Source organism: Ovis aries, chromosome 2 (assembly GCF_016772045.2).
Source record: "Ovis aries strain OAR_USU_Benz2616 breed Rambouillet chromosome 2, ARS-UI_Ramb_v3.0, whole genome shotgun sequence".
NCBI classification, from domain to species: domain Eukaryota; kingdom Metazoa; phylum Chordata; class Mammalia; order Artiodactyla; family Bovidae; genus Ovis; species Ovis aries.
In genome coordinates this window covers 73,139,877-73,167,831 of record NC_056055.1, presented here as the reverse complement: position 1 = coordinate 73,167,831, position 27,955 = coordinate 73,139,877, and the positions used below count along the sequence as shown (strand labels likewise).

Genomic DNA, 27,955 nt, shown 5'->3' with positions numbered 1-27,955 from the left:
CACAAGAGCACAAACTTCCTCTGGACCCCCTTTACTGAAAAAAGAAAAGGATACCAAGAGACCTGGGGAGGTAAAGACCATGCTTTACTTCAAAAGTCCACCCTAGGTAGACAATATCATTTGGAATCCTAATAGAAAAATCAGATATTTCCCCTACCACCAATAACTCTGAACCCCCTATACAGACCACTTGTAGCCTCTACTAGCAGCAGGTACAATTGCCACAAGTCCTGAGTGTTCCTGCACATTCCTGCTGGGGAGGCTTTTATCCTGGCCCTTTCCTATCACGTGTTCACAGCAAGCAGTCTTGAGAGGTGAAGTAATGTCCCTATCTGGAACAAAGAGCAGGCTTGTAAGAGGTGGAGTTCCCACATGTGCATGCTCCTTGCCTGTGATGCGAACCACCGGTGTGCATGGCATACCTGCAGACTCTCCACATCTTGTGGGACTTGGAGAAAGAAACCAGTGAAGCTCATGCTGCTTCCTGTGCTCTGAGTAATAAAGCTTTTTGTCTATGACATGAGATTTTCATGTTTTCTGCTAGCATCCGTGAAACAGTAATAATCTAACTTACTAGCTTGCAAGTAGCATAAAACTCCAGACTCTGATACTTAGATCTTGAAATCAAGAGAGCTAATATCTCTATATTATCAAATTTCAAAAGGAACAAAATATCCTTTTTGAATTTCTCTTGTGGGGATAATCAAATCTACATCACTGGGCTATTGGGAGAATTAAATGAGAACATGCATAGCACACCCGAGATATGGAAAATTTTCAATAACTTTAGTTGGATCCTTGCACTCCCTAGTCATTCATTCCCCTAAAATCCACATACAATGAGCCAGATGGGGAGCAGTGTATCTCCAAGATAGTAGTCCATTCAGAAGACAAGGGATAAAAAGTTCTAACACACCAATTTCTGACATTTGCATTACATGGCATTATTCATAAAGGGTTACCACTCATAGTATTTCATTTAATCCCTACACAGAAACCAAGATTCAGGGGGGTCAGTCCTTGCAGAAGGAACTGTAACAAACTCCAAAGGTCTGGAAAATAGCCATACGGCGGAAGCCCAGGGATGTGGGGTCAGGAAGCAGTGCTAAAACTCAGCTGTGATGCTGTAGCAGTCCAATTGGGTCCCGAAGGCACACCCTTCATCCAGGTAAGCCGAGGGAGCTCCCGCTGTGACTGGACCTCCCGAGGAATGTCTGCCCTGGAGAAATGGCTAAAAACCACAAGGTAGAGAGGCGTCCTTTGTTTGGATATCCTGATTGTTTTCAAATGGGAAGCTGGAAAGTCCTGGATGAATCTGGTCCCTTTGGTTGCTTGGCAGCTTCTGCGTTGTCTAGAAGCCTTTGGGCCTTTCATCTTCTGACAATGTCACTTGAGGGTCTTGCTAAGGTTGGAGAAGCCAATACCAACACAAGTCATCAGCACTTTATCCCCTCCCTTGAGTTCTTCACCACATGGTTTGGTTTCGATTTTAAACATAATCTGGAAAAAGCTCTTCAAATGCCGCAAAAATTCTATCCTAAAAAATAAAAATTAAAATTAAAAAAAAAGGGAGGGGGTAAAAAAAGGAGGGAAAAATGAAAGAGGAATTCGATTTTACAAAAATTCTCCTCCTCTGCCAACTTAAAACTGAATTTCCCGGATCAGGAGGAAAGATTGAAATTAAGAAATTCTCATCAAAGCCGATTAAATAGCATTTATTTACAGCCTGCTAGATTCCAAAGATGATTTTAGACAGCTTGCAGAGATGCACACTAGACAAACTCAGTAAATAAATGAAAAGTAGGGAGGTTAGTCCTACAAGCACATTAGAGTAGACAGGGATATGGCATTAATCTTCAAGTGGTTCATACAGAGAAACACATGCTTTGATGATTCACAGTATCATGAAGCTAAAACCAAGCAGAGTGACTGCTGCTGATGCTGAAAGAGAGAAGCTACCCTCTCCACTGTTTGATCTTGACAGGCCCTTCATTCATTCAATAAATATTTACAGAGTGCCTACTATGTGCCAGGCACTGTCCTTGGTGCTGGAGACATTGCCGTCAACCAAAACTCCCTTCTCTCATGAAGCTTTCAGGCTAGTGGGGCAGACAACATAAATACCCTTGAAATATATATATATACACATATATATATACTTTCTCCATAATCAGAAATTTAAATAAACAAGGCAAATGAGAAGGAAATGTAGGTATAAAATATTTGTGTGAATATGGCAGAAAAAGTGAAAATGTTAGTCTCTCAATCATATCCAACTCTGCAAGTTCATGGCCTGTAGCCCACCAGGCTCCTGTCCATGGAATTCTCTTGGCAATAATACTGGAATGGGCAGCTGTTCCCTTCTCCAGGGGACCTTCCAAACCTGGGTCTCACCCATTGTGGGTAGATCCTTTACCCTCTGAGCCACCCAGGAAGCCCATATATGGCAGAAGGCAACAAATAAGGTGACCAGGGAAGTGCCCACAGTAAACATGGAGAGGAGTTCCAAGCAGCTCTCTCTTGTTATCTCCCGCAAGACAGAGTGATGGCTTCACCCCAAGAACACTGCGGGAGCAACAGTTCTGTGGAAGGACCCTGGTTCAGGTATGCAGTCTTCTACTGGTCTGGCCTAGCAGATCCGGCATCACTCCAGCAGACTGATCATAGGACTGACCATAGTTCACTCAACGAGCAACTTCCTGAAGGTTTCAATCAAGTGGCAATTGGTGAAGAGAAAATGTCCATGTTGGAGAGCCCAGAAATACAGGCCACATGTCCCCCTCCATCCTGAACCAGGCCTTGTCTCCCCAGGTAATTCCTCATCCCTGGTGACCCTTACCAGCCCAATTTGGGAAACTCTGGTTTAGTTAAGAACGGACAATCTGCACGTCTTTCATGAAGCACTTCAGCAACCTTGCGTTGTGCTGCCTCCTAATCAAACTGTCCAAATGCTCGCCACCCAGAATGTATGTGGAATCACCCCAGGTACTGATCCTGACATGTAGGACCAATGGAACAGAACTGAGAGTCAAGAAATGAGCCGACACATTTATGGCCAACTAATTTTCTAAAAGGTGCCAAGGTAATTCAATGAGGAAAGAATTATCTCAACAAATGGTGCTATAACAACTTCACACACAGAAAGACGAAGCTAGGCCCTTTCGTCATATCACACACACAAAAATTCACTCAAAACAGATCAAAGACCTGCATGCAAGAGCTAAAGCTATGAAACTCACAGAATAAAACATCAGTGAATATCTTTATAATCTTGGGTTAAGCAATGATTTCTTAGAAACAGAATCAAAAGCAGAGTGATAAAAGAAAAAATAGATATACACTGAACTTCATCAACATTAAAATCTTGTCTGGACATTATTAAGAAAGTAAAAAGACAATGTCCAGAAAGGGAGAAAATATTTGCAAATCATTTAATTCATAAGGGTCTAGTGTCTAGAACATATAAAGAACTCTTACAACTCAATAATAAAAAACCAAATAACCTAATTTTAAAATGAGCAAAGGATCCGAATAAAAATTTCTCTAAAGATATACATATAGCATTAAGCATGTGAAACTCAACATTAGTTATTACAGAAACACAAATAAAAATCACTATGACATACCACTTCACAAACCAACAGAAAGGCTGAAAAAAAACAAGGTAATAACAAAAGTATGGGTGAGGATATGAAGAAACTGAACCTTCAAACACTGCTAGTAGATACGTAAAATGGTACCACCACTGTGGAAAACAGTCTGGCAGTTTCTCAGAATGTGAAACAAGGAGTCAGTTGTTTGATCCTGCAGTTCCACTCAGGTATATACACAAGAAAAATGAAAACATATATCCAGACAAAAACTTGTACACAGCATTAATTCATAACAGTCTAAAAGTACAAACAACCTAAATGCCTATCAACTGATGAACAGACAAACAAATTGTGGTTTATGGAATATTATTCAGCCATAAAAAGGAATGAAGTATTGATATATGTGATAATATGAATGAACCTTGAAAACATTTGCTCAGTGAAACAAGCCAGTCACAGAGAATCACATATTGTTTATGTCTATATGAACTGAACAAACAAATCTATTACAGCAGCAGAAAGCAGATTAGGAGTTGCCTGGGGCTGCAAAGGTGGGATGAGAGGAATTGGGAATAACTGTAAAGAGGCAAGACTTTCGTTCTGGGGTGGTGAAAATGTTCTAAAATTAGACTGTAGTTACATTTATATATCTCTGTGAATAAACTAAAAACCCACTAAATTGTACATTTTAATAAGCTGTGTGGTATGTGAATTATATCTCAGTAAAGCTGGTTACAGGACTGGAAAGGTCAGTTTTCATTCCAATCCCAAAGAAAGGCAATGCCAAAGAATGCTCAAACTACCGCACAATTGCACTCATCTCACACGCTAGTAAAGTAATGCTCAAAATTCTCCAAGCCAGGCTTCAGCAATATGTGAACCATAAACCAAGATGTTCAAGCTGGTTTTAGAAAAGGCCCAATCGCCAACATCCACTGGATCATCAAAAAAGCTACAGAGTTCCAGAAAAACATCTATTTCTGCTTTGTTGACTATGCCAAGACCACCTCACCTGCCTCTTGAGAAACCTGTATGCAGGTCAGGAAGCAACAGTTAGAATTGGACATGGAACAACAGACTGGTTCCAAATAGGAAAAGGAGTACATCAAGCCTGTACATCGTCACCCTGCTTCTTTAACTTATATGCAGAATATATCATGAGAAATGATGCGCTGAAGGAAACACAAGCTGGAATCAAGATTTCCGGGAGAAATATCAATAACTTCAGATATGCAGATGACACCACCCTTATGGCAGAAAGTAAAGAGGAACTAAAGAGCCTCTTGATGAAAGTGAAAGAGGAGAGTGAAAAAGTTGGCTTAAAGCTCAACATTCAGAAAACGAAGATCATGGCATTCAGTCCCATCACTTCATGGGAAATAGATGGGGAAACAGTGGAAACAGTGGCTGACTTTATTTTTCTGGGCTCCAAAATCACTGCAGATGGTGACTGCAGCCATGAAATTAAAAGACCCTTGCTCCTTGGAAGGAAAGTTATGATCAACCTAGACAGCATATTAAAAAGCAGAGACATTACTTTGTCAACAAAGGTCCGTCTAGTCAAGGCTATGGTTTTTCCTGTGGTCATGTATGGATGTGAGAGTTGGACTATAAAGAAAGCTCAGTGCCGAAGAATTGATGCTTTTGAAATGTGGTGCTGGAGAAGACTCTTGAGAGTCCCTTGGACTGCAAGGAGATCCAGCCAGTTCATCCTAAAGCAGATCAGTCCTGGCTGTTCACTGGAAGGACTGATGTTGGAGCCGAAACTCCAATACTTTGGCCACCTGATGCGAAGATCTGACTCTGGAAAAGACCCTGATGCTGGGAGGGATTGGGGGCAGAAGGGGAAGGGGATGACAGAGGATGAGATGGTTGGATGGCATCACCTACTCGATGGACATGAGTTTGGGTGAACTCCGGGAGTTGGTGATGGTCAGGGAGGCCTGGTGTGCTGCGGTTCATGGGGTCACAAAGAGTCGGACACAACTGAGGAACTAAACTGAACTGAACTGAAAGCTGGTTAAAATTTTGTGAAGTTAAGAAAAAAAAAGAACTGATCCTTGGCTCCCATCCTCACATGGTATTCCAAGCTAAGTCTAAAGTCTATTGTATTTTCCACTATCTCCTACCCCTCTGTCCTCAATCTAGACAAAAGAGGGAAAAGGCAAAAAGGGGAAAAGAAAGCCTGAACAACTGCATATCCTTTCTGCTTGAGACAGGGGTTACAAAACGGAGTAGTAACCACCCTGGAGAGCAGGGTGATGAGTGCACACTCATAGAATAATTCCTCACTCCCTTGCTCTCTCTTCCACCTTAAATCGTGCTCTTTCATTTCCATCTTAGCAGCAGCAGCAGCAGCAGCATTCTTCCCCTGCTGGCTTTCCCATTTTACTGCTAAGTCACTCAGTCGTGTCCGACTCTGTGCGACCCCATAAACTGCAGCCCACCAGGCTCCCCCATCCCTGGGATTCTCCAGGCAAGAACACTGGAGTGGGTTGCCATTTCCCTCTCCAATGCATTAAAGTGAAAAGTGAAAGTGAAGTCGCTCAGTCGTGTCCGACTCTTAGCGACCCGGACTGCAGCCTACCAGGCTCCTCCACCCATGGGATTTTCCAGGCAAGAGTACTGGAGTCGGGTGCCATTGCCTTCTCCGTCCTATTTTACTAACCAATTGAAATTTTCAGATTTTTGCTCTCTGTCCCAGCCTTACAACCTCAACCCTGCCCTCGGGAAAAAAGAAAACAAAGACATCAAAGCCACAGATAAATAGTCCACATCTGTGGGCAAAGCTTCCAGCTGGCAGTAATGAAGAAAAAGCCAGCTATCTCACCCACTCGTCTACATTCTAAGAAGCAAACAGCCTGTTCTCTCTTGCTGCTGCCTCGGTTCTCACACAGGCCCGAAAGCCTCCCCAGGCTACTTCATTCTTCCACCTGAATCACTCAACTGTGCTAGAAAAACCAGACACCCTCCCCATCTGGCAGAATTCCTAAGAGGCCACAGCCTGCTTCTGATCTCTTGGAGAAGGACGGCAGAAACACAGGCTTGAGTGTGCAGGCCTGCATAGTTGCATGGGGTATTTGTAGCCTTTGGAAGTGTTAGAAAAAGCAAAGTCGGTTCCACTTCTTACATAATGTTCTGCCAACCCTCCAGCCAGTCTGAAGAAGACTGTGTAAGGGCTGTATTAAGGTATGTCTTATGATCCCCTTCCCCTCCAGGCTCATTATCCCTAAGTCGCTTGCTGCTTGGGATAACAAAATGCAAATATAGCTTTTTTTTGCTATGAGAAATAACCTCAGACAATATGGAATCCTAACAATCTCCTTAAGAAAATCAAACAGAATAAATTCACCCACCTCTACATGCAGTTGAACAAAGTCACCTTCAGGGCTGGCCCACATCCTCCTCCACAGCCCCACAGCTCAGCATGGCCACAGCCACATGTTGGCCCTTAAGGCACCACTCCCCTTTCCTTCTCTTCCAAACACCATACAATAGACCCACACCTCCTGGATATACACCCCAGCCACAGAGCCAGGCAGAAGAGGTACCCAGAGGATACGGAGGACAGCCCTGTTCCTCTACAGATAACCCCTGTGCAGAGAATTTAACTCCTGACTCAGAGAAGTATCCAGAGTGAGCTTCCCCCACCCCAGAACAAAGTGATTTGGCTCCAGTCCATCTGACAAGCAGGTTTCAGAGACTCCTAGAGCACAGAGGTAATTTTTCCTGGGTATTTTCCAAGAGCAGGTTGTTCCCACCACCACTACTGGTCAACAGGTGAAGGCCACTGGGCTCACAGTCATCTGCCCATTTGATCCCAATTGCCTGGAATTTGCCAGGTTGCCTGGCACTGCCCCTTAAAATACAGCCCCTCCTAGCAGGTCCCCCTCTAAAGCCTGCTAGAGCATGGCAGTGAAAGTGAGCTCCCTCTGGCAGCTCCACAGACCAAACCATGCCAGAGGGTCCTGCCTCCTGCTCCACCAAGCCACTCAGACACTGGAATCACCTACCTCTGGGGTCTAAGGAGTTGATCTGCAAGCTGAGGGGTGGGAAGAGAATCTGCTCAATGGGGCCCCCTGAAGTCACTACACGGCAGCTTTTAGATGTATTGGTGGTACTTCTTCTGCCAAAGAGCAACTTTCCCAAAGCCCCACTGACCTCTGCTCCAGGAATGAAGTTATTAAACTCCATTATAAGGCAACAGGAAACAAGAGAGCCAGGTAGGCTGCACTCTCATAAGATGGGGGCCCCAGGCCAAGTTCAGCCAACAACTAACTATGAGCAGGTGACCTCTTTTTCATCTGAAAAGTAAGGATATCACGTGTTTTTACCATATTCCAAATGTGTTCTGCGGCTCAAAGAGTATAGTAAGTTGGCAGGGCTTTGCAGCATTTAAACCATTCCCAAGATGTAAATATAGCGGCAAGTGTTGTACTGACTCCTAGAGAGCAGTTAGGCAACGAACCCAAAGAACAGCAGGCTCGACCAGCAGCTCCCAGTACTCCTGTGCATCACTCGCCTTGATCCTCACATCGCTGTGCTACATGCTGGGTGAGCCAACGACGCCCATCAGTCAGCATCTGACAAGGACACTGAGCTCTCACTCCCCAGCACCTCAAAAATAGTGTAAGGACGTCAATTATTAAAACTGGCATAAAACAAAGTGACACGGTTTACTTTAGACTTCCAAAGAAAGACAGAAGGAAATTATCTTATGACAATTTGAAACAAGGACTCTGAGAAGATATAGAATGGCACATTTGCCCAGGCAGGGAGGTACTTGGAGTCCAATAACATGTATGAATCCCAGCTCTACTGAAGAGCACAGTGGGTCAGGGACAGGACGTCAGAGTTCAAAAACCTCAGTTGCTGACTGTGTGAGTGACCCTGGGCATGTGACTCAACCTCTCTGTGTCTCAATCCCCTCACTTGTAAAATAGAGTGTGCAACAGTACCTGTCTCTATCTAAACCCCTGTGGGATTATCATGAAACCTGAATGAGTTTGTATTTGTAAAGCACGTAAAACAACACCTGGTAAATGTTGTTAAATAAACTTACAGAATTCTTGGGAATAGTAAGTAAAATATGTGTAATCTGTTTATTAATGTGACTGAAGGAAGCTAAGTCATACATTTTAAAAATTAGTGGACGCAGATCTAGAGATAGACAATTTACAGCTGACTTCAGGCCTGAGATCACCCAAAGCAATTCCTGGCGTTCAAAATAACCTAAACAGGAGACTGGACTTCCCTGTGCATCAACCACTGATGGAGCTTCACCAGGCATGCTATTTGGAGGGCTAAGTGCCCAATCTCGTCTAAAAGCCTCACTCCACCTCCACAAGCCCATGACTTCAGGACCAATGACTATCTCTATGGATGAGACTGAGGCTCAGAGATGCCAAGGACCTTGTCCACGGTCTCCCAGTGCTTCAAGGTACAGCCAGAACTGAAATCCAGATAGGCTGGGCTCCAATACCAGTGCACTGGAAGAACACAGAGAACTGTGGTCATTGCAGTTTCTGATCATAAACATTTTCTAAAAGCTCTAATTAAGATGCTCATTGATATGTACCCATAATTTTAAATGAAGTACAAACTGTCCCTAAACTGTAAAACTAAGCTTTTTGAAGGGAATGTAGAATCACCATTACCAATTGTAAACCACCCAGAACTCCACAAACTGAAAAGAAATAAGATTCTTCACATTACCACCATGTCATCCAATACTATTTCATTTTACTGGGGGGAAAAAAAAATCTCTGGCTTTCCCAAAGAATTTCATACCTATTGACTTACTTTCTCAAGTAACACAGAAAATCATTACCAGTCACATCCTGCAATAAGAGAAAAGATGAAAGTAGAAAAATAAGGGACCCTTATTTTCCAGAAAGGGTTTTTGAAAGCAACACTGCTAGAAAAAAAACTATCCTGCCTAATCCCAGTGCTCTGTAAATACATTTTTTAAATTATTTATACAAATAAAAATGTGAAAACTGCCAGAAGAAATACATTTCTTTAAACCAAGGAGGATCTTGCTTCTGATTTTCTTTAGAAATCTGAGGTTACAGAAAGCAGATTTTTACTATTTTAACCTCACATAAAAATAAGTGTGATAGTTTGGTCTCCAAAGTTCCTGAATCCAACTAGGATAAGCTGTCCCCTCAAGCCATCTACCTGACAGTGGATTCTATCCTTTTCACCATTAACATAATGTAAGTAATGCCTGTATGTAAACAGGTGATGATAACTTTGTCTGCCCTGCAGCTCATGTATTTCTTTCCACCTTTGCCCTGCATCACTTTGGGCTTCTGGAGCTTTCCATGATGATTAAGGGAAGAAGGGCCCCAAATAGAAAGAGTTTTCAAAAAAACACCCCCTCCCACCACCACCTCATGCTAGTTTACTGAAAGATGAGAGGCTGCCCTTTCCAAGCCCCTGGCCACTCCTCTTGCAGGAGGCCCTGGGAGGCGGGTAACCCAGAGGAACATGTCCTGCGAGCTCCAGCCCCAAGGCTCAAAACACAAAATTTTGCAATTTGTCCCACTTCTGTAAAGCTCCATTCAGAGCAGACTACTTTGTTTTCCAGGAGATGTGTAATTTTAGGCAAGGCTTCTGGAAGACAAGACACTGCAATTAATGTTTAGTGAGGGAGTGTGTCAAGGACACAGGAACTTTAAAAAATGTCCAGTCACATCTTCACCATCTCCACAGAGTTTGCTGACTTAAAAAGACTATACAAGGCTCTGTAGCAAACTGAAAAAAATAAAACTCTAAAAGCGAGAGAAAAAAAAAGTGTCAAGGAAAAATAAAAATATACATTCCATTTTTCACATAATGTTCTGCCAAACCCCATGCCCCATGACCACACACATTTCTAGACGCTGCCTCAGGCTGGGTGAGCAGCCAGGCCCCGAAACCAAGGCTGGGAAAGCAGCAGTGATGAGACTGGCTAAGAAGCTGGAGTGGGCTGTGGTGGTCACACAGCTGCCAGTCACTTCCAGCAAACCATCACCGGAAAGCCAATCTCTGCACTTAGGGTGCTGTGCTAACTGTAAAGTCTCTCTCAGCAATGTTCATTCCTCATGTCAGCATGTCATTTAGGATTAGCCAATTTCAGATTTCCTGTCCTGTGAAACATTTACTTTACACAAGTTATCAGGAGATAATGTGGTCCTCACCAGTTTCCTGTTTATCTGTCTTTCCACACTGCTAACAGAATGTATTCTCTTCCATTTCCTTGTTTCAGAGAGCCTTCCACCATCAACTTACAGGAAAAAAAAAAAAAGCCTCCAGAAGAATCTTCTGGTCTCTGCCCACACCACCATGGTCCTGTGGTGCACCAGCCCCTCTGCAGTGCACGCCCTTTCTCAATGTGATGGCACCACCATTCTTCAGTTATCACAGTACTGTACCTTTCAGATATACAGCATCGGTACCATGATAACCGAAAAAGGACAGTTCAGTCTCATATCTACCTGAATATTCCCTTGCACCCAAGGCCCACTCCTCCCAAGCTACCCACCCATAGGTGGCTACAGAACGATCTTCAAGTACACAGACACATGTACAGAGATATCAATGCTCAGAGGGGCTGTTCACAGCAACCTCACTTACTTTCAGTAATGCTTTTTTTCACTGTGCTGCTTAGAATTCAAGCCTTCTGAGGATCTGCTCTTTTTGGATCTCCTACTTTAATAACCCAGCAGTCAACTTCTGATAACAACCCCTTGGCCTTAAACTCACTTCTGCATTTCCCTCCTAGTCCAGTGGTATTACTATGAACTTTGTCTTTTGAACAAAAAGGCAGTCCTTTTTCCTATAGCTAGAGAAAAGAGGAATGTTGATGTATGGTAAAACCAATACCATATTATAAAGTAATTAACCTCCAATTAAAATAAATAAATTTAAAAAAATAATAATTTCATGACTGCAGTCACCATCTGCAGTGATTTTGGAGCCCAGAAAACTAAAGTCTATCATTGTTTCAAAAAACTAAATAAATAAATAAAATAAAAATTAACAACAACACCCAAGCTATATATAATAGTATACCTCCAAAATGGAAATAAGGTCTAAAGCACAGACAGAACTGTCAAATACTTATCACACAGCTTTAAGGACATGGGAGTGACAGATGGACAGGAAGAAACTGCAGGAAAGAAAAGAAGGCCGAATCCTTGAGACACCAGGTGAAAACGACAACCTCCAGCTCATTTATGGATTTGTACAATCAAGTGTCCACAGGACAGTGTTCAGTATAACACGTTCGTGGTTTTGTGCAACTGGAGGACAGAAGTGAAGTGAAAGTCGCTCAGTCATGTCCAACTCTTTGCGACTGTCCATGGAATTCTCCAGACCAGAATACCGGAGTAGGTAGCCTTTCCCTTCTCCAGGGGATCTTCCCAACCCAGGGAATGAATCCAGATCTCCCGCATTGCAGGCGGATTCTTTACCAGCTGAGCCACAAGGGAAGCCTAAGAAACTGGAGTGGGTAGCCTATCCCTTCTCCAGGGGGATGTTCCTGACCCAGGAATAGAACTGGGGTCTCCCACATTGCAGGCAGATTCTTTACGAACTGAGCTATCAGGGAACAGAAGTGGACAGCATAAGGAGGCTGAAAGAAAACAACTCACGTGTAGGGAGAGAGTGGTCCGAGCAGGACTTTGGAAACATCCTGCTGTCCAAGGGTCATGAGTAATAGAGCCAGGCTCTGGTTGGTCGAGTCCACGCATCCACCCTGTAAATAAAAACACTTTAAAGATTAATATTGTACCAATCAGATAATGGAAAACCAATCAAACAGAGGGAGGAAAAAAAAGACACAGATGCCCAGAGCAGACACACAGAAGAGCAAGCTGCAAAGTTCGAGCAATAATAAAACTGAGTGAGGTTTTTTAAAGAGTTATCCTCATATTAACAACTGTAGGGGGTTAAACTAACAGTTAATCAAAATAATTCTAAGAGTTGAGACTATCAGAATCAATAGACATTAAAGTTCACTGAGGTATATCTAAGGAAAAATGAAACTTTCCCTTCGTAATTAAACCCATAGCAGGACATATAAGCAAAAAGGCAAAATCATTTATAGGCAAAGCACAGGTAATTAACACAGGTTAAGTGAATTACATTTTTACTCATTAATATCTTTCAGAGAACACCACAGCTAATCTGACATGAAAGGACCCTTCCCTTTCAAAGGTCTTACCTGAAACACTTATTTAATTACATTCAGAAACTCCATGCCATGTCCCATTAGATTCCCCTCTTCAGCTCTTCCTGTGTGCCTTAGAACTGGAGAACCTCCCAAATCCAATCCCTCCACTCTTACTATTTATGCATTATCTTTCATTTTCCCTGTTCCTTCAAATCAAGAAGCAGAACAGAATTCTTTTCAAAAATTTCTCCTGAAGTATAACTGCTTTGGCTGCCTTTCTTTTTTCATTCTTGAATTTCTCAACCACTTTAGCCATCCTTACACTCGATGTGTGCATTCCTGCTGTTTCCATTTGTGTGTTAAACAATGTCTTTACTTCAGATCATTCTTTCTGGGGTAACTCTATTTAAAGCAATTTCTTTAGTCAGTTCGATAGCTCTATTTACTCGTTTATTCGGCTGCACTGGGCCTTAGTTGCAGCATGCGGGATCCTTAGTTGCAGCTCATGGGCTCTAGTTCTCTGCTAGGGATTGAACCTGGGCCCCTCGTGTTGGGAGGATGGAGTCTTAGCCACTGGACAACTTCCCTTGTTCCTAAAACAATTTAAACTTGCATTGTAAATAGTGAAAGCAGGATGGCATCAACATATTTTGCACACATCACAAGAAATCTAGTTTTTCACCATGACACATCATCGTTCAAGGCTAGAATCTCCCAGACTTTGAACAGGTTAGGTGGTCGCCTACTGCTGCTTATGTGAGCACATCTCTCTCCTTTTTCAGTGTGTGCAGGGTAGGAAGTAAGTCAATTCCCTGATGCAGACACTCATTCTCTGCCATTAAGACTTCCTACAATGGAGTAAGAAAATCAGGAAGTGGATCCTCCAGCCAGGCTTTATGAAAATCTGCTCTTCTTAAATCTACCTGAGTTGATAAAGTTTATCTGAGTTTATCTCCTTTAGCAAATTTTAGAACAAGAGTTATAGCACATATATTTCCATCTAAATGGAAAACCTGACCCCATGGAGAATATATGGACCAACAACACTATTTATTTCTGTTTTACAGAACTCACTCGTTTCATAAAATTAAAACTGTTCTCTTTAGTCTCTGCTTCCTATCACTATAGTGCTATTCTGCCATTCTCAACTGATTTTTATTTATTTTACTAATTTATTTATTTTTGGCGGCACTGTGTCTTCACTGCTGTTTGTGCAGGCTTTCTGTAGTTGCAGCTAGCCGGGGCTTCTCTTCCTTGCGGTGTGAGGGCTTCTTACTGGAGTGGCTTCTCTTGTTGAGGAGCACAGTTTCTAGAGCACAGGCTCAGTACTTGTGGCACATGGGCTTAGTTATTCCGAGGCACGTGGGTTCTTCCTGGACCAGGGATCGAACCCGTGTCCCCTGCATTGGCAGGCAGATTCTTATCCACTAGGCCTCTAGGGAAGTCCCTCAACTGATTTTTATTATGTGCTGAACCAACACTTCACTGCAATAAATATATTAGGGTCTGTGTACAGGACACCATGGACGGAGTGGTGGGGCCACTCCAAAAGCAGAAGATACAATCCTTATGCCAAGTAGCTTCAGTCTCACTATAAAGATGAGATATGAGCAGGAACCAGTAACAGTTCAAGGTGAAGATGAAGCTATGCTGTTGAGGGCACCAGGACTGCCAAGGTGGTGGGGTAGGGGTAGTCATTCACCGGGCACCAGAGAGAGGCTTTGTGGAGGTGGGGATTTGAGCTGGCCCTGGAGTGATGAGCAGGATTTGGAGAGGGAAGAAGAACAAGAGGATGGGGGAAAATATGACCCAGGGCCAGTGAGGAACAGCCAGGAGGCCAGCCTGAAAGTGGCTGAGTGCTCTCTGAGGAGAACTATGTGAAACCGCAGGGACAAGGCGGAGCAGGGAAGCTAAGGCAGGGCTTTTCTCACTGGGTCAAGGGCTTTGATTTTATCCTGGGAAAGTGAGAAGCTGGTGAAGGTCTCTGAGCACAGGAGTAACAAGATCAGATCACTGTTTTAGGAGGGGAGACTTAGACTGAAGAGGATGTTGGAGAGAATGTGGAAAGGATTTCCTCTCTGCAAGAAGGGAAAGCCAGTACGTCTAATCAGAGGAGGCTGGTGTGGAAGGGAAGAGGGTAGCAGATGGTGCCAGACAGATGGATAGGCTAGGGTAGTTCCAGAAAGTCTGGAATGGAATCAAGAGGGCTTGGTAACTAATGAGACATAAATGGAACAAGAATTAGATCAGAGGATTAAAACTTTGGTAAAAATAAATGGTACCAAAGGAGATGGATTTTTATTACTTATTTAAACCATGTCACATCACAGACTTACAAAGAATTATTATAAAAACAAGAAGCATCTTGATCCTTTTTAGCAATTAAAGATCACAGACCCACACAAAAGAAGTTTTCTTAATGATTTAAAACAAAAAAACGCAGTCCAGCCACAATTAAATAGCTTAAGGTAGAATTTAACTAGAGTAAAGAAAAAAAATAATAACCTAATCCAGACTGCATGTTTTCTGTCTTGCGGACTGGTAGACTGTGCTTTCACCCTGAGGCTTATAATCTGCCATTTATGGAGATATAAAGCCCACATTCCAGCTGTGCCTGTGGGCTCCCACTGGGCTGTTCTGTAATGAGATACATCCACTTCCCCCAGGTCCACTGGAAAGAGACAGGAGCGTTGATGAATGTCTAAGCAAAATGACCAGCGGTGCAGGCTTGTCTTCAGCATCCTGTCACCTTTTCTTTGTCTCACCTTCCCAAGCCCCTACTGTACTCTGACACAGGCCTGCCTTCCTTAGACAGTCGTTAACACTCCCAAACACTGTGCAAAGTTGAGCCTATTACGCTGTTTTTTATCTGAATTAACTGTCACATACAAATCCAGCTTTCCAGTTTCTCTTGAAAAATCTGAGAAGAACGAGCCCTCACCCATGCCGTGGCAACAACTAGGGGGCTGAGAGAAGGTCCCTGCTCTGGGCAGGGCAGTGCGTGCCCTTCAGTTGGCCAGTTGCTGCCTAACCTGCTTCATTTTTTATCCCCTCCCTCGTGCATGACTCTGTTCTAGTTCTCTGCCCTCCCGATCGTTAAAACTTACCTGCTATTTGTATCAAACCAATGGGGCTGAGTCTCTGCTCACTGCTGCTGCTGCTGCTAAGTCACTTCAGTCGTGTCCAACTCTGTGCGACCCCATAGATGGCAGCCCACCAGGCTCCGCAGTCACTGACTAGTTAGCTAACCCACTAAGCTAGTTAATGCTGAACTGTCTAAAGGGTAGGAAGAGGTTAACTCCTTGACTGAAGCCCTTAAAAGAGAAAGAAAGTTGCTAATGAAGAAACATGGGAACTGCTTCCAGGTGCTCCTCTCCCCGACCTGCAGAAGCTGAGGACATACCCGGTAGATCTCTTCGAGCAGCAGCCTGGCGCAGTTCCTGCCGAGATCTTCAGGCAGCATCGCTGCGCCCTGGCCCTGGGGGTTGGAAGCCAGCTCAGCACTGAGAAAAGTGCCATTGGTGGTCTCGGCAACCAGGGACAGCCCAAAGCCCGGAGACCTGGAGATTCAAAGGCACAGACACTGAGTAGCGTATGAAGCAGGGTTTGCATTCACCAGTCAAAAGAGAAGACAAACATCCTTTTGATGGCACTCTGTCTGGTTATATTAGGCCTTATTAGAGCTCCTAGCAGCTCACACTGGGAATACACATGACTCAGTGAGGGCACACACATGGCAAAACCACTGCTTTCCCTTTCAGCCCTCCCTTCCCCGACACCGTACACTGTGAGAGTTTGTAACACTCCACGTGTACAGCCACCCTAACAGCTACCAGATATTGAGTTCTACTCTCAGCCAGTTTCTGAGCTAGGGGCTTGACATGACTCTGCAGAGTAAATATTACCATCCCACCTTAGAACTGAGGAAATGGACAAATCAAGCAACCAGCATCAAGTCCACATGGCCAGAAAGAGACTGATATGCACTTCAAACACAGGTGTTCCAGAAGCCAAAGACCACACAAGTTCTCCACTTGCTTGGCCCTCACTCAACCACCCCAGAAATGTAAGCAGCCTGGGGAGCACCTGATTACAGCTCTTCTTGAGAAACAGCAAGTTGTTGCTCCGTAGCGACAAAGACCACCCAAGGAGAAAGGGCCTAGAGAAGGTACACCTTTATGTTTTTGTCCCCACGGGACATCGCTAACTCAGAATTCAATGAATATAATCCAGAAACCAGTACCATATGCTTGCCCAGGTGTTTTGGCCACCAGCAGCCAGAACCTAACACCCTTACCAGTCCAGGACCACAAATGCCTTGTGCACTCCTGCACACAAAAAACATTTAGGAGAAAGTTTCCATATACCCAGGAACTGGGGCACACACAGGCCCCTGCTCTCGTGAGGCTTAGTGACAACCAGTTTGATGTAAAACAAAATCAGTTCACAATAATAAACACAAGCATCTCCCCACAAAACTCCTAACGTGACCCCTCACATCTACCTTGCTCAGTCCCTTTTAAACAAATGTAATTGATCCTTGAATAACACAGGTTTGAACTGCTCAGGTCAAGTGACACAGATCTTTTTTCACTAAATACGAACCCCAGATACAGAGGAACCAAAGATGGAGAGCTGACTGTTGGTTTCGAATACAGGGAAGTTCAGCACTCCTAATCCAAGCGTTGTTCCAGGGTTAGCTATATACAGCTCCCAGCAGTACACTCCACATGCAACCACGATACAGCCCTGCCTCCTTTAACACAATTCGACATACACGTTCATGAAGCACCTTCTATGCATCTAGCACAAAACTAGCCAAAATACTTGTTTCAGAAAAACTACATGTAAAATTAATAATGTACTATATGAGCTCACAACAAGGGGGAACTATACTGGTTGGTCCTTAATTTCTTTAAAAAAAAAAAAAATTGATTGTCTATGCAGCCAAGGGTTAATAACACCTGCCAAGGGAAGAGGGAGCAGTGAGAACACAGGTTCCAGGGCACTTTGAGTCACACTCAACAATCTAACACTGTACTTCCCAGCATCATCATGGGACATTTAAAGAACAATCTCAAGATACCTATGACTCACTTGACCTGGGGCACCCAGCTCATCAGCAGAGGTAGTGGCACAAAATGACAAGGAGAAAACGGAGGGAGGAAGGGCCAGGAGACAAGCCACCATCACCGCTCTAACCCACTTAACTTGTAGTTCCTAAGCACTTCCAAACTTTTCCATCCGTGTGAAATTTTTGAAGTATGTGTACTTATTACAATGAACTTCACATTTAATCAAGATTGTCCCATTTGATATCGTATTTGTTTTACAGAAAACAACACGATAACATATTATGCTCTATGCATGTTATGCCGACATCCCCCACCCCCCAATTTGGGGTATGTATATTATCAGGCCTATTTCAAGTTATGCTGACAAAGCAGCTAATCACCAAGTGACCTCACTGAAGATGGCATTAGTACAGTTCATAGATAATGGGCTCCAAAACTTTCTAATTGATAAAGGGTTAGATTTTTCAAAAAGTCACTTTGGGAATCAAAATGGGACCATGCTGGACAAATGTGTACCAGACAAAGAACTGACACAGGCCACCAAGAACTGCTGGCTCCCAAAGTCCCAGGGCATGGCCACATAGGACTCTCACTCCCAGAGTTCAGCGAGCTTAACTTACAAGGACACTTCACTGAATTAGAAAAGGAAAATACCTACTCATGACTATAATTTCATAAGGGAGAAGGAAGATCACTGTTTGTCAATCGTAACTTGTTATTTAGAAAGCAGAATGCAAATTTAACATTGTGCATTGGTTTTATAGGTAAATTCTACCTGTAAAACAAGGCTATATTATGCCTACATCTCCATACACATGTGAGCTTCCTACTCATTATTCGCAAGTATGGGCCTTGCATAGCCCTAGGGTCAGCTGGTCAATGACGGCATTATGAAAAGCCACATTCTGGCTGGGAGCACAGCCTTTTGGTCTGCTCTGCTTCTTTGTAGAGTGAGAGGCCAGATGACAAGGCACTACAGAGATCAGGCCACTCAGACAGCTGCTGGCACCACCTATCCTCCCCCATCCCTTGTAATTCCCTCCCCCCAGAAAACAGCTGACACATAATTCCAGACCTGCAGCCAAGAAGGGAGGAAAAAAGCAAGAACGGCATTAGCAGCTACCATTTCTGCAGCACCTACTATGTGCCCAGCATTGCATTAGGGGCTTACATATGGGATCTTTTCATCTTTACAGTAACAGTAACCTAGGGATGTAGGCATTATCACTCACAAGTTAGGAATGAGGACACCACCAATGGTATTTGAGCAATACACCAAAAGTTTGGGACCATCACTGACCTTTCCAATTCCCAAGGAAACAGCCAGCTTCGCACACAAATCCTTTCCCAACTCTAAGCTCTGACACCACCTCCTCTGTTGCTCTGGACAAAGAGCCACCACTGCATTTGTGAAATCTCCTTTATCTTCTAGTTAGGCCTCATGAAGGTCAGAGATCCCATAACACACTCGCCGCCTTCTTTTCCCTCTCTTTCCTTCTTTTCCTGAGGTTAAAGAAAGCTCAGAGGAAGGACTATGAAAGGATGAGTTGTGGTACAACTTAGGAAAAAAACTGATTTCTTATCTCACAATTGTCAGTCTCTAATGTTCTTACTTTTATAAGACACAACCTGAAAAGTTCAGGTCCAGGGTGTAAAGGTACTGTCATTCACACTAAAATGGCTCAACAAAAACAGAGAAAACTCACATACAAGGAAAGCAAATTTGGCCAAATAATCTCTACCTACAAGTAAGAAAAATATACAAATGTACACTGTATTATCCTTCCAACTTTTCTGTACGCTTAACATTTTCATAATAAAAAATTAGTGGTTTCTAAATATATAACAAAAGCCTAAAACAGATATTTTCATTACATAGATCATCATTATTAACTTTTTATGTTCTAATGTGAGGTTTTCCACAAAGGCTCTAACTAAACCAAATTAAAATCTGCAATAACAAGTTTCTCTGGCTCCAAGGGTGTCGTTCCCCTTGATGGAGAGAGACGCCGACTGGCACTTAGACCAACAAAGGATTTTTTTCCCTAAATTGTTATTTACTCAGGATGGAAGAACTTTGTTTACTTTACTTTTTAGTGGGAACAGAGTGCAGATGGGATTTAAAGCTGGAGGCACTTTTATTAATAGCTGGGTTTTAATTCCCTGAGGCTGGTATTTCAAACCCTCATCACCCAGCACTGGGCACGGTGATGCTTTCCATGTGATAGGTGCTCAGAATATACTTGGTGGTGACAATGGCAGTAAGTCAGAAGGAAAAAAAATGTGAATCATTCTTCCTCTGGCCGCCCAACCTCAGAGCTGGCAGCTTAAGCTTCAATCAGAGACCAGGAGGATGAAAAATGCTTAGGGAGGCTGCAGAATTAGGCTCCCCAAATGCACAGACACTTACTTCCCAGAGTTGATGCCTTTCATGTGGTCTGTGTAAATATAGATATCGGGTAAAAACTTGTTGAGGATGCTCCTTGCAGAATCCACAATCCGGTTTGCCATCTGAGGTGATACACGTACTGAATACCTGCAGCTCGGAGTTAAGGGTGTCATTCTGCTTGGACTCCACAACAGAGAAAAGTCAGTCATAAAGCTAGCAAATATTTGTAGTACTGCCATAACAAAATGATGCTTCTAATTTCATTCTATTCTCCACCTGTATTTAATTACTTAACTTTGTAGTGTCACAACTCAATTTTTACATTATTATTTTTATTATTATATAATTTTTGTATTGTTATAAAAAGTCCTTGATGAAAAACATCCAAACAATATAGACACTTGGAAAGTATAAAATAAAAGCTGCCAACCCTGCTCTAGATTGCCTACCCATTCCCTCTCCCCTAGAAATGGTTCACCTCAATTCTGGAACAAATAAAGGCAATTGCCCCCTGTATGGCATGAGCCAGACTCCCTTTGAAGTATTCTCTGAACATCCCCACTGCTGTTATCCGTTAAGTCTTTCTCTTAGAACTAAGATCAGGACAGATACCCCACTGGGACTGACCTGGGCCCCTGGGTGATCCAATCCACCCCATGGTATGCTGACAAAAGAAGCAGAAAAAACATTAGTAAAAGAACATAGTGGGGCTATCTATATAGGTCTAAACAGGTTTTTAACTTAAGAGCCTATTTTCAATTATTTAAGTGCCGACAATGCTATTTATGGATGATACAGGCTCCTTGCAACTGCTACCTAATGGTCCAAATAGTGATAATTAGCACTTTTACAACAGGACAGCCTCAGACAGGAAAGATATTGGCAACTCAAATCAACTCAAATTAAAAAGGTGCTGCTTGAGGAACTGGAAACTACTGCCTCAAATTAAACTTTATTACAGAGACTGGTTCTCCCCAAATCAACCAACCAAATAAAAAATAAGTATGTACTAAGCACTTCCAATGTCCGATGTATGGTTAGGGGCTGGCTGTGCGTGTGGAACGAGGGGCTAAAGAAACAAAGAAGTAACAACACACAATCTTCCCATTACTCTGATCCAAACCCCAGGCACAAAGTTCCTCAGGAAAAACCAGGTGTGTGGTCTCCTCAGCCCAGCCCAACTGTTCAAAAATTACTGTCAATAACACATTTAATTTTCATTTGAGCTGTAGAAACAAAAAGCAAAGAACCTGACTGGCATCAAGCTCCCCTTTCTGACCCATGCTGGACATTCACCAAAAGATCCAGCTCCCACGTGTGAGGGAGAAGCTCCCAGTAACTCCAGGCCCTCCTAGATCTTGAGATCAGACCCCTAGTCTGCTTGGTTCATCCCCAACCCAACACCACCATCCCCAGCTCCATGAATCGAAGTGTCCAAATCCCTCAGCCTGATCTACCTGCCTCCATTCTTCCAACCTGGAGTTTCCCTTCTCTCCTGAAATCAACCAGGATGCCCCAACTGTGGTCTGCACTTGAACTTACCACACATCTCCCTTCATATACACTCAGGCCGTCCTTGCTCTCCGATAACACTGCACGCTTCATAACGAAAGGGGCTCTACCTCTGTATCCCTCACAAGTCTCTCATACACTACTTTTGTACTCAGAAATACTCGATAAATATTTGACTTGACTCAAAGGACAAACCCAAAATGAGGAAAGAGTAAAGAGGGATTTTTCAATACACACACACACACACACACACACAGCCCAGTTACATCACCACCTCCTCTGTCCAGGACGTACTTTTGACCACAGGCAGCTTCGACAAACAGTCCCAGGTCTCATACCCTTTGGACCAGGAGGGTGCTGTCCCTCTGAGGCCTGAAGTGCCCACATTCTGCAGGAAAATAACAGATGTCACTATTCTGATATATAATCCCATGGTGCTTGTGGCTTTCAAAGTTATTTCAGGTACATGATCATCTTATTTTATGCTCATAGTAACCTTGAGGTAAGGCCATGGGTTTCTGCTTCAGGGCTCTCACTGAGGACAACAGAACCAAGATTTAAAATTAAACAGATGCGACTTTCCAAAGGCAACCTTCTTCCCGGATCCCTCCAGGGATGTGGAAACTCAGTAGGTAAAAGTGCTAATCAGGGCCAATGGAAGCGTATACTAGAATTCAGGCACTGGAGTAATGAAGGAAAGGAACTTTAAAGCTGGCTGCATCCCAGAGTCATTATGGAGCTCTCTAGCTTGTTATGGAGGTCCTACCAAGACTGGCTAAGAGTTCTAGAATCGGACTATCTGTGTTAAGTCCCAGCTCCTGCATCATTCTGGAACCAGTGTGCTATTCCTGGTGCTTCCAGCCTTGCACAGTGGTGGTATCATAGCTAACGAGTTTTATCCAAGGTGTGATTATTGCTACTTGAAAACCTGGTGCCTCCGCATCCTCATTGTTACAAAAATAATAATCATAATACTCTCCTTCACAAGGTCTGGAAGCTCAATTGAAACAATGCATGTCAGGTGCTCAGCCATGCCTTGTGTGTAGTCGGAGCCCAGTGAATGTCAACTACTGCTTTTCCTACTGGTAGTCCAAGGTCCAAACCCCAAAGCAGAGGTTCTTTCCTCTCAGGAGTAAGAGACCTCTCTGAGAATCTGGTAAAAGCCATGAACCCTGTCTCAAGAAACACGTGAACACACAATTTTGCAGATGATTTCAGGGGCCTTTTATGAGTACCATACTAAGAACTCATATCCATGAAAGATAAGTTCATGGCTATAGGGCATATGGAACTCCTACCCTTCACCCTCCCTGGTGTTACAAGTCAGAGAAGGCTAAGGAGGGAGGGTACGTGTGAACACAAAGAAAGAGACTCACTCTCTCAGTACTCTCCCTACAATTAAGAGAAAGGAAACCAGATCGTCCAACAAACTCCACCTCACGCCCCTCTCTTGCCTCCACCCCAGCTTCTTCTCTTGACTCTTATACATCCAATCATGAACTACTGGGACGGCATCACAAAACTGAAAGACAGTGTTTCTTTCTCTCTCAGGCAGTGGGGAGAATGAGAGTGGGTGGCAATAAGTAAACGGCAACCGCACTGTCCAGTCACAGCTGCTGGCAGGAATGCCACCAGCTCCCCCCCAGGCCCTGGCCAGTCAGTCAGAGAGACGCACTCTGCAGAGATGGGGGTAGAGGAACCACACAAGAGAATGGGGCTACTTCTCCCAGCTCGAGCCCTCCTACAGGGAATATAACCTCCAACCTCAGCCTTGCAAGTAACAAACCCCTGCTAAAGCTTTTTCCAAAAGCAGCTCTTTTTTCCCAGGCTCCAAAGCTGGCCAAGAAAAGTGATCTCAATTCAAACCCACATTCCTTTGGGGTATCTGTGAAACGGGCAGCTTTGCAGACCAGCAGCTGGAATGTCTGGTTTGCAGACAGGGATCTGGGCAAGGGTGCTGTGTCGACTTTCATGGGGAGTTTAGAGGCAGGACTAGAGTTAGGGCTAAATGGGGGAAGGCACAGGTGTCCTATCCCCAGCCTCAAGGAAGGGGAACCGCCTGGGACCTCACCAGCATCCTTCTGGCTCAGAGCCTACACAGGGAATGTTCGAAGAACACCAGAAAAAAGCAGAGGAGGAACAAGGTTACATCCCACATGCCTAGGGTACAACAGCTGCTTCAGCTTTTATGTAAAACCCTGTACAATCCCAGAGCTTTCCCTGTTTCCTGGCATCTTCATCAAAGGCATCAAAAAACTTACGAGGCTTTTGTATACCTGGTAGAGAGTACATGTGAGACCCCAGTGTGACAGCCTCCATGCAACCCATGTTGTTGCCACAGGACTGTGGTAAACAAAGAGAGCACACCCTGGAAATCACATTTCCAAACTAGCGAGGATGGACTCCAAGCAGAGTTCACTGCCATGACACAGCACTGAAGAAACAAACCTCTAAATAGAAAAAACAAACTGAAATAGTTCTGAAAGTGTGTAGGACTCTGTGTACAAGGCCATTAACCACAACATTTTTGGCAACAGTGAAGAACAGAAGACATCCCAATGGCCATCAACAGGGTTTAACTTGGAATTTGTACACAGTGAAACTCAATGTTAAGGAGAATGAGGTCGAGCTATTAGTAACTAGGGGGGCTTCCCTGGTGGCTCAGGCAGGAAAGTATCCACCAGCAATGTAGGAGACCCCAGTTCAATCTCTGGGTTGGGAAGATCCCCTGGAGAAGGGAATGGCAACCCACTCCAATATTCTTGCCTGGAGAATCCCATGGACAGAGGAGCCTGGCTGGCTACGACCCATGGGGTCGCAAAGTCGGACACGACTAAATGACTAAACATGCACATAAGTAACTAACGTGCATCAAGCAAAATAGGCATCTCTAGTTTTTAAAAAGAAAACCCACCTACTAGCATCACCAGGCTTCCCAGGTGGCACCTGTGGTAAAGAACCTATTTGCCAATGCAGGAAACATAAGTTCAATCCCTGGGTCAGGTAGATCCCCTGTGAGGAGGAAATGGCAGTCCACTCCAGGATTCTTGCCTGGAGAATGCTATGGACAGAGGAGCCTGACTGGCTGCAGTCCACAGGGTTGCAAGGAGACGGACAGAACTGAAGCAACTTAGCACACACTTGCATCACATTTCCATTCCTCTATAACCTGTTTCTATCTCCTAAGAGTCGGAGGATATGAGAGTCGACCATCACCTTTAGACGTCAACGTAAGCATCCATCAACCTGGGGGTTCCCTGGGAAAGGTACCATTTCTCCTCCACCAGCCATTTTCCCCCCTACACACACAAGTCTTGGCCCATGGTTGGGCCCAAGGACAGTCCTGCAGAGAACAGACATTAATCCAGGGAAGCTTTATTACAAGTTCCTCTGTCTTGATGATTCCTAAAAAGAACTTCAGGCAGCACCCCAAGTTTGATCTTTTATCTCAGCAACAGCTCTCTCTGTCCTGTGGCTCTGCAATCCACCCTACATTGCGCCTTCACTACTCACCATGCAATCTAGTCAAGGCCTCTGAAAAGGCAATCCACTCCACAGTTCCTTTCCTCCAAGTAAGACCACCCAAAAGCCTCTTGAAAAATACAAAACTTGACTTTAAGGCCCTATCACCCCTAGAAGACACATCCTTTCTACTCATATCAAATCCCCACCAGGAAAGCCATCATCCAACCCCATCTGGCCCCCCACCTCCAACACTTGCCCTTACCATGATCTTGTTGGCACCTAGAATTCTACCACTCTTAACATCTGAAACCCCGAAATACAACTCCCTAAACACAATGTCAAGTTCTATACAACACATACATCTATTTCCATTAAAACTGTGAAGGAAAAAAAAAAACAAAACTGTGACGGTTTCCAACCCCATGACCACGTGCTTTCTCCAGGCTAGCGTAAGGAGTGCACCAGCCATCGCTCCAATAACACGCTCACCAATACGCCCTGTAATCCACCCTTCTGCAAGTCTCACTCACCTGGTCGATCCACACCCAGTCCTGCATGAAGACGGCCCCCTGCCTCCTCCACTCCTCCTTCTAGGCTGCCAATTGCTGCTAGACTAGCCATACACCACACAGCTAGCACCATGAAAACACCTCACCTCAGCTGAGCCCTTACTGCAGTCCCACAGCCTTTTTCTTATCCCGAGTTACTATGCCCCACTGGACACACCCTTCACAATGCCTAAGTGGCCCACATCTTCGCTGCCCTTGTCACATTCCCTTATCACACCCCTGCCAGTCCCCTCACCCTGGAACCCATCCTAACTCAGTAAAAATTGAAAATGCCTCCTACCCCTTTCCAATCATCATCAAAATGCTCCATCTAGAGCCATTCTTACCATACGCCTGCATTTTCAATCCATCTCCTCTTAAATAATGACAATAAAAACAAGAGCAGCCACCATTTACCAAATACTTACTTATACCAGTCCAGTGTCTCATACTATACATCTATTACTCCATTTAAACTTCATTAGAGCCTGGCAGACTAATGGGGTCACAAAGAGTCAGACAAGGCTGAGCACAGCACAGCATAGCACCAACAGCCCCACACAGCAGTCATAAACAGGGCCCAGTGATAAATGTGTCAACCAAAGTTTGGGGCCAAAATCCCAACATCGGTGAATGGCAAAGCCAAAATTAGAACCCACATCTGTCTGACTCTAGCACCTGCGCTTTAGCTTTAATCACCTGTTACCTTGCTTTGTCAGTCTCCCTCTCTCATGTATAAATCTACTTAACCTACAAAAATACTCAAATCATCAATCTTTTTGTTAAAAAGAGGGGATGTCCTCAATTCTTTTCCTCAAGTTATCACCATTTCTTTCTTTCCATTCTCTTTCCTGTCAAAGTTCTTGAAAGAGTAGCTTCTGCTTGCCACCATTTCCCCCCATCACTCTGCAGCCCAGAACTGGTTATCTGGCCTCTGACTCCAACACCCGCTGGAAAGAGCCCTCCAGGTTATCAGCAGCAGCCTCCTGTGAATCCCTCAGCTTGGCCTAATGCTCACTCCTCTGGGCCCTTTAAGGCACTGACTTGGCTTCTAATAAGCTACATTTTCTTTTCTCTTTTTTTAAGAAAAAAACCATTTGCAATTTATTCATAAACAAAGAGTCAATACCTTGATACATAGAGACTTTCCCTCATCAACTTCCCTTTATCAGTTTGTATAGGAAAAGCAGAATAAATGATTGACTTTTATTACTGATTTTCAAAAGAATGGGTCGATTTCCAAGGATGATCAATACAGGGTTTTTTTTAAGTATCATAATAAATTTGTGGATGTAACCTTATTTAATGTGTAATCAATCGGTCTGTAGTTATTTTTATTGGTAGTTAGACTGTCCCATCTTTGGCTAGTAGGAGCCACCTCAAGTTGGCTTCTGTATCCTTTTAACATGACTTTAGTAGCCTTTGACAGCTTCCTTGATGTCTGGGAATTTTACGAGATACTGTCAAATTCTTAACCATAGTAGTTACATTGTCTCACCTTCTTACCAACCTTTCATCAGAATATGATGTCAAGCTTTAGTTTCTTTACCAATCTAACTAGTGAGAGATGGCATCTCAGTCTAGTTTTAATGTATTTATTTTTAATGAAGTATCACTGATTTCTTTACTCCCCATTCAACTCTGATTTTCCCTAGTCTCCCTTCCTGGAAGAACTTTGCTTTCTGCTTTCAAATCTTAGTGACCTTTCAGGGTCCCACCCTCTTCTCTTTGCCTTCTACATGGTGGCTGATGCCACAGCCATCCATTTCTAGCTTTCCTTGTCCCTGAGTTCTACATCTCCTAGGAAGTTCTACATTCCCAGCTTCTAAGTCCTTTCTGGACTTATCCATGTACTTACCTGGAATCATAAAACCCAACATGAATAAAACTAAACTTATTTTCACTGCCAACCACATGGCCACAACCCACCCCAAACATTTGCAGCTTCTATCTGACCAAATATGTCTATTCAGGGGTATAAGTGAGAAGCATCAAAATCATACTCAAGGACTCCCTATTCCTCTAGCACAGACCCAGGTGATCACTGCATCCTATCCATCCTGCCTCTAAGAGACCTCCATAAACTAGCAGCCCTCACCTGTCCCCAAGCTACAACCCTCACCAGCTCTCTTTAGGGCATGATAATTCCCTACTATCTCTGCCTCTAAGTGAGTGCACTGAAGAGGTGCTTTTGTTTTGTTTTGTTTTCCAAC

The 27,955-nt window shown here is 43.8% G+C and overlaps 1 protein-coding gene across 10 annotated transcripts in view; it reads right to left on the bottom strand.

Moving 5' to 3' along the window:
* The window catches only part of RCL1 (RNA terminal phosphate cyclase like 1), a 183,474-nt gene that overhangs the window by 119,433 nt on the left and 36,086 nt on the right, over window positions 1-27,955 (bottom strand). For 2 of the 10 annotated variants that reach the window (XM_060409422.1, XM_060409421.1), the window contains exons 6-8: window positions 20,239-20,364; window positions 16,157-16,313; window positions 12,233-12,336 (exon numbers count right to left, since the gene is read on the bottom strand). In XM_060409422.1, coding sequence (XP_060265405.1) covers window positions 12,233-12,336; window positions 16,157-16,313; window positions 20,239-20,364 — 387 coding nt within the window. Of the gene's footprint in view, window positions 1-63; window positions 1,538-12,232; window positions 12,337-16,156; window positions 16,314-20,238; window positions 20,401-20,844; window positions 20,882-21,759; window positions 21,874-22,023; window positions 25,876-27,955 lie in introns of those variants that run through there. The other 8 variants (XM_042243419.2, XM_060409423.1, XM_042243417.2 and 5 more) reach the window with 8 other exon arrangements.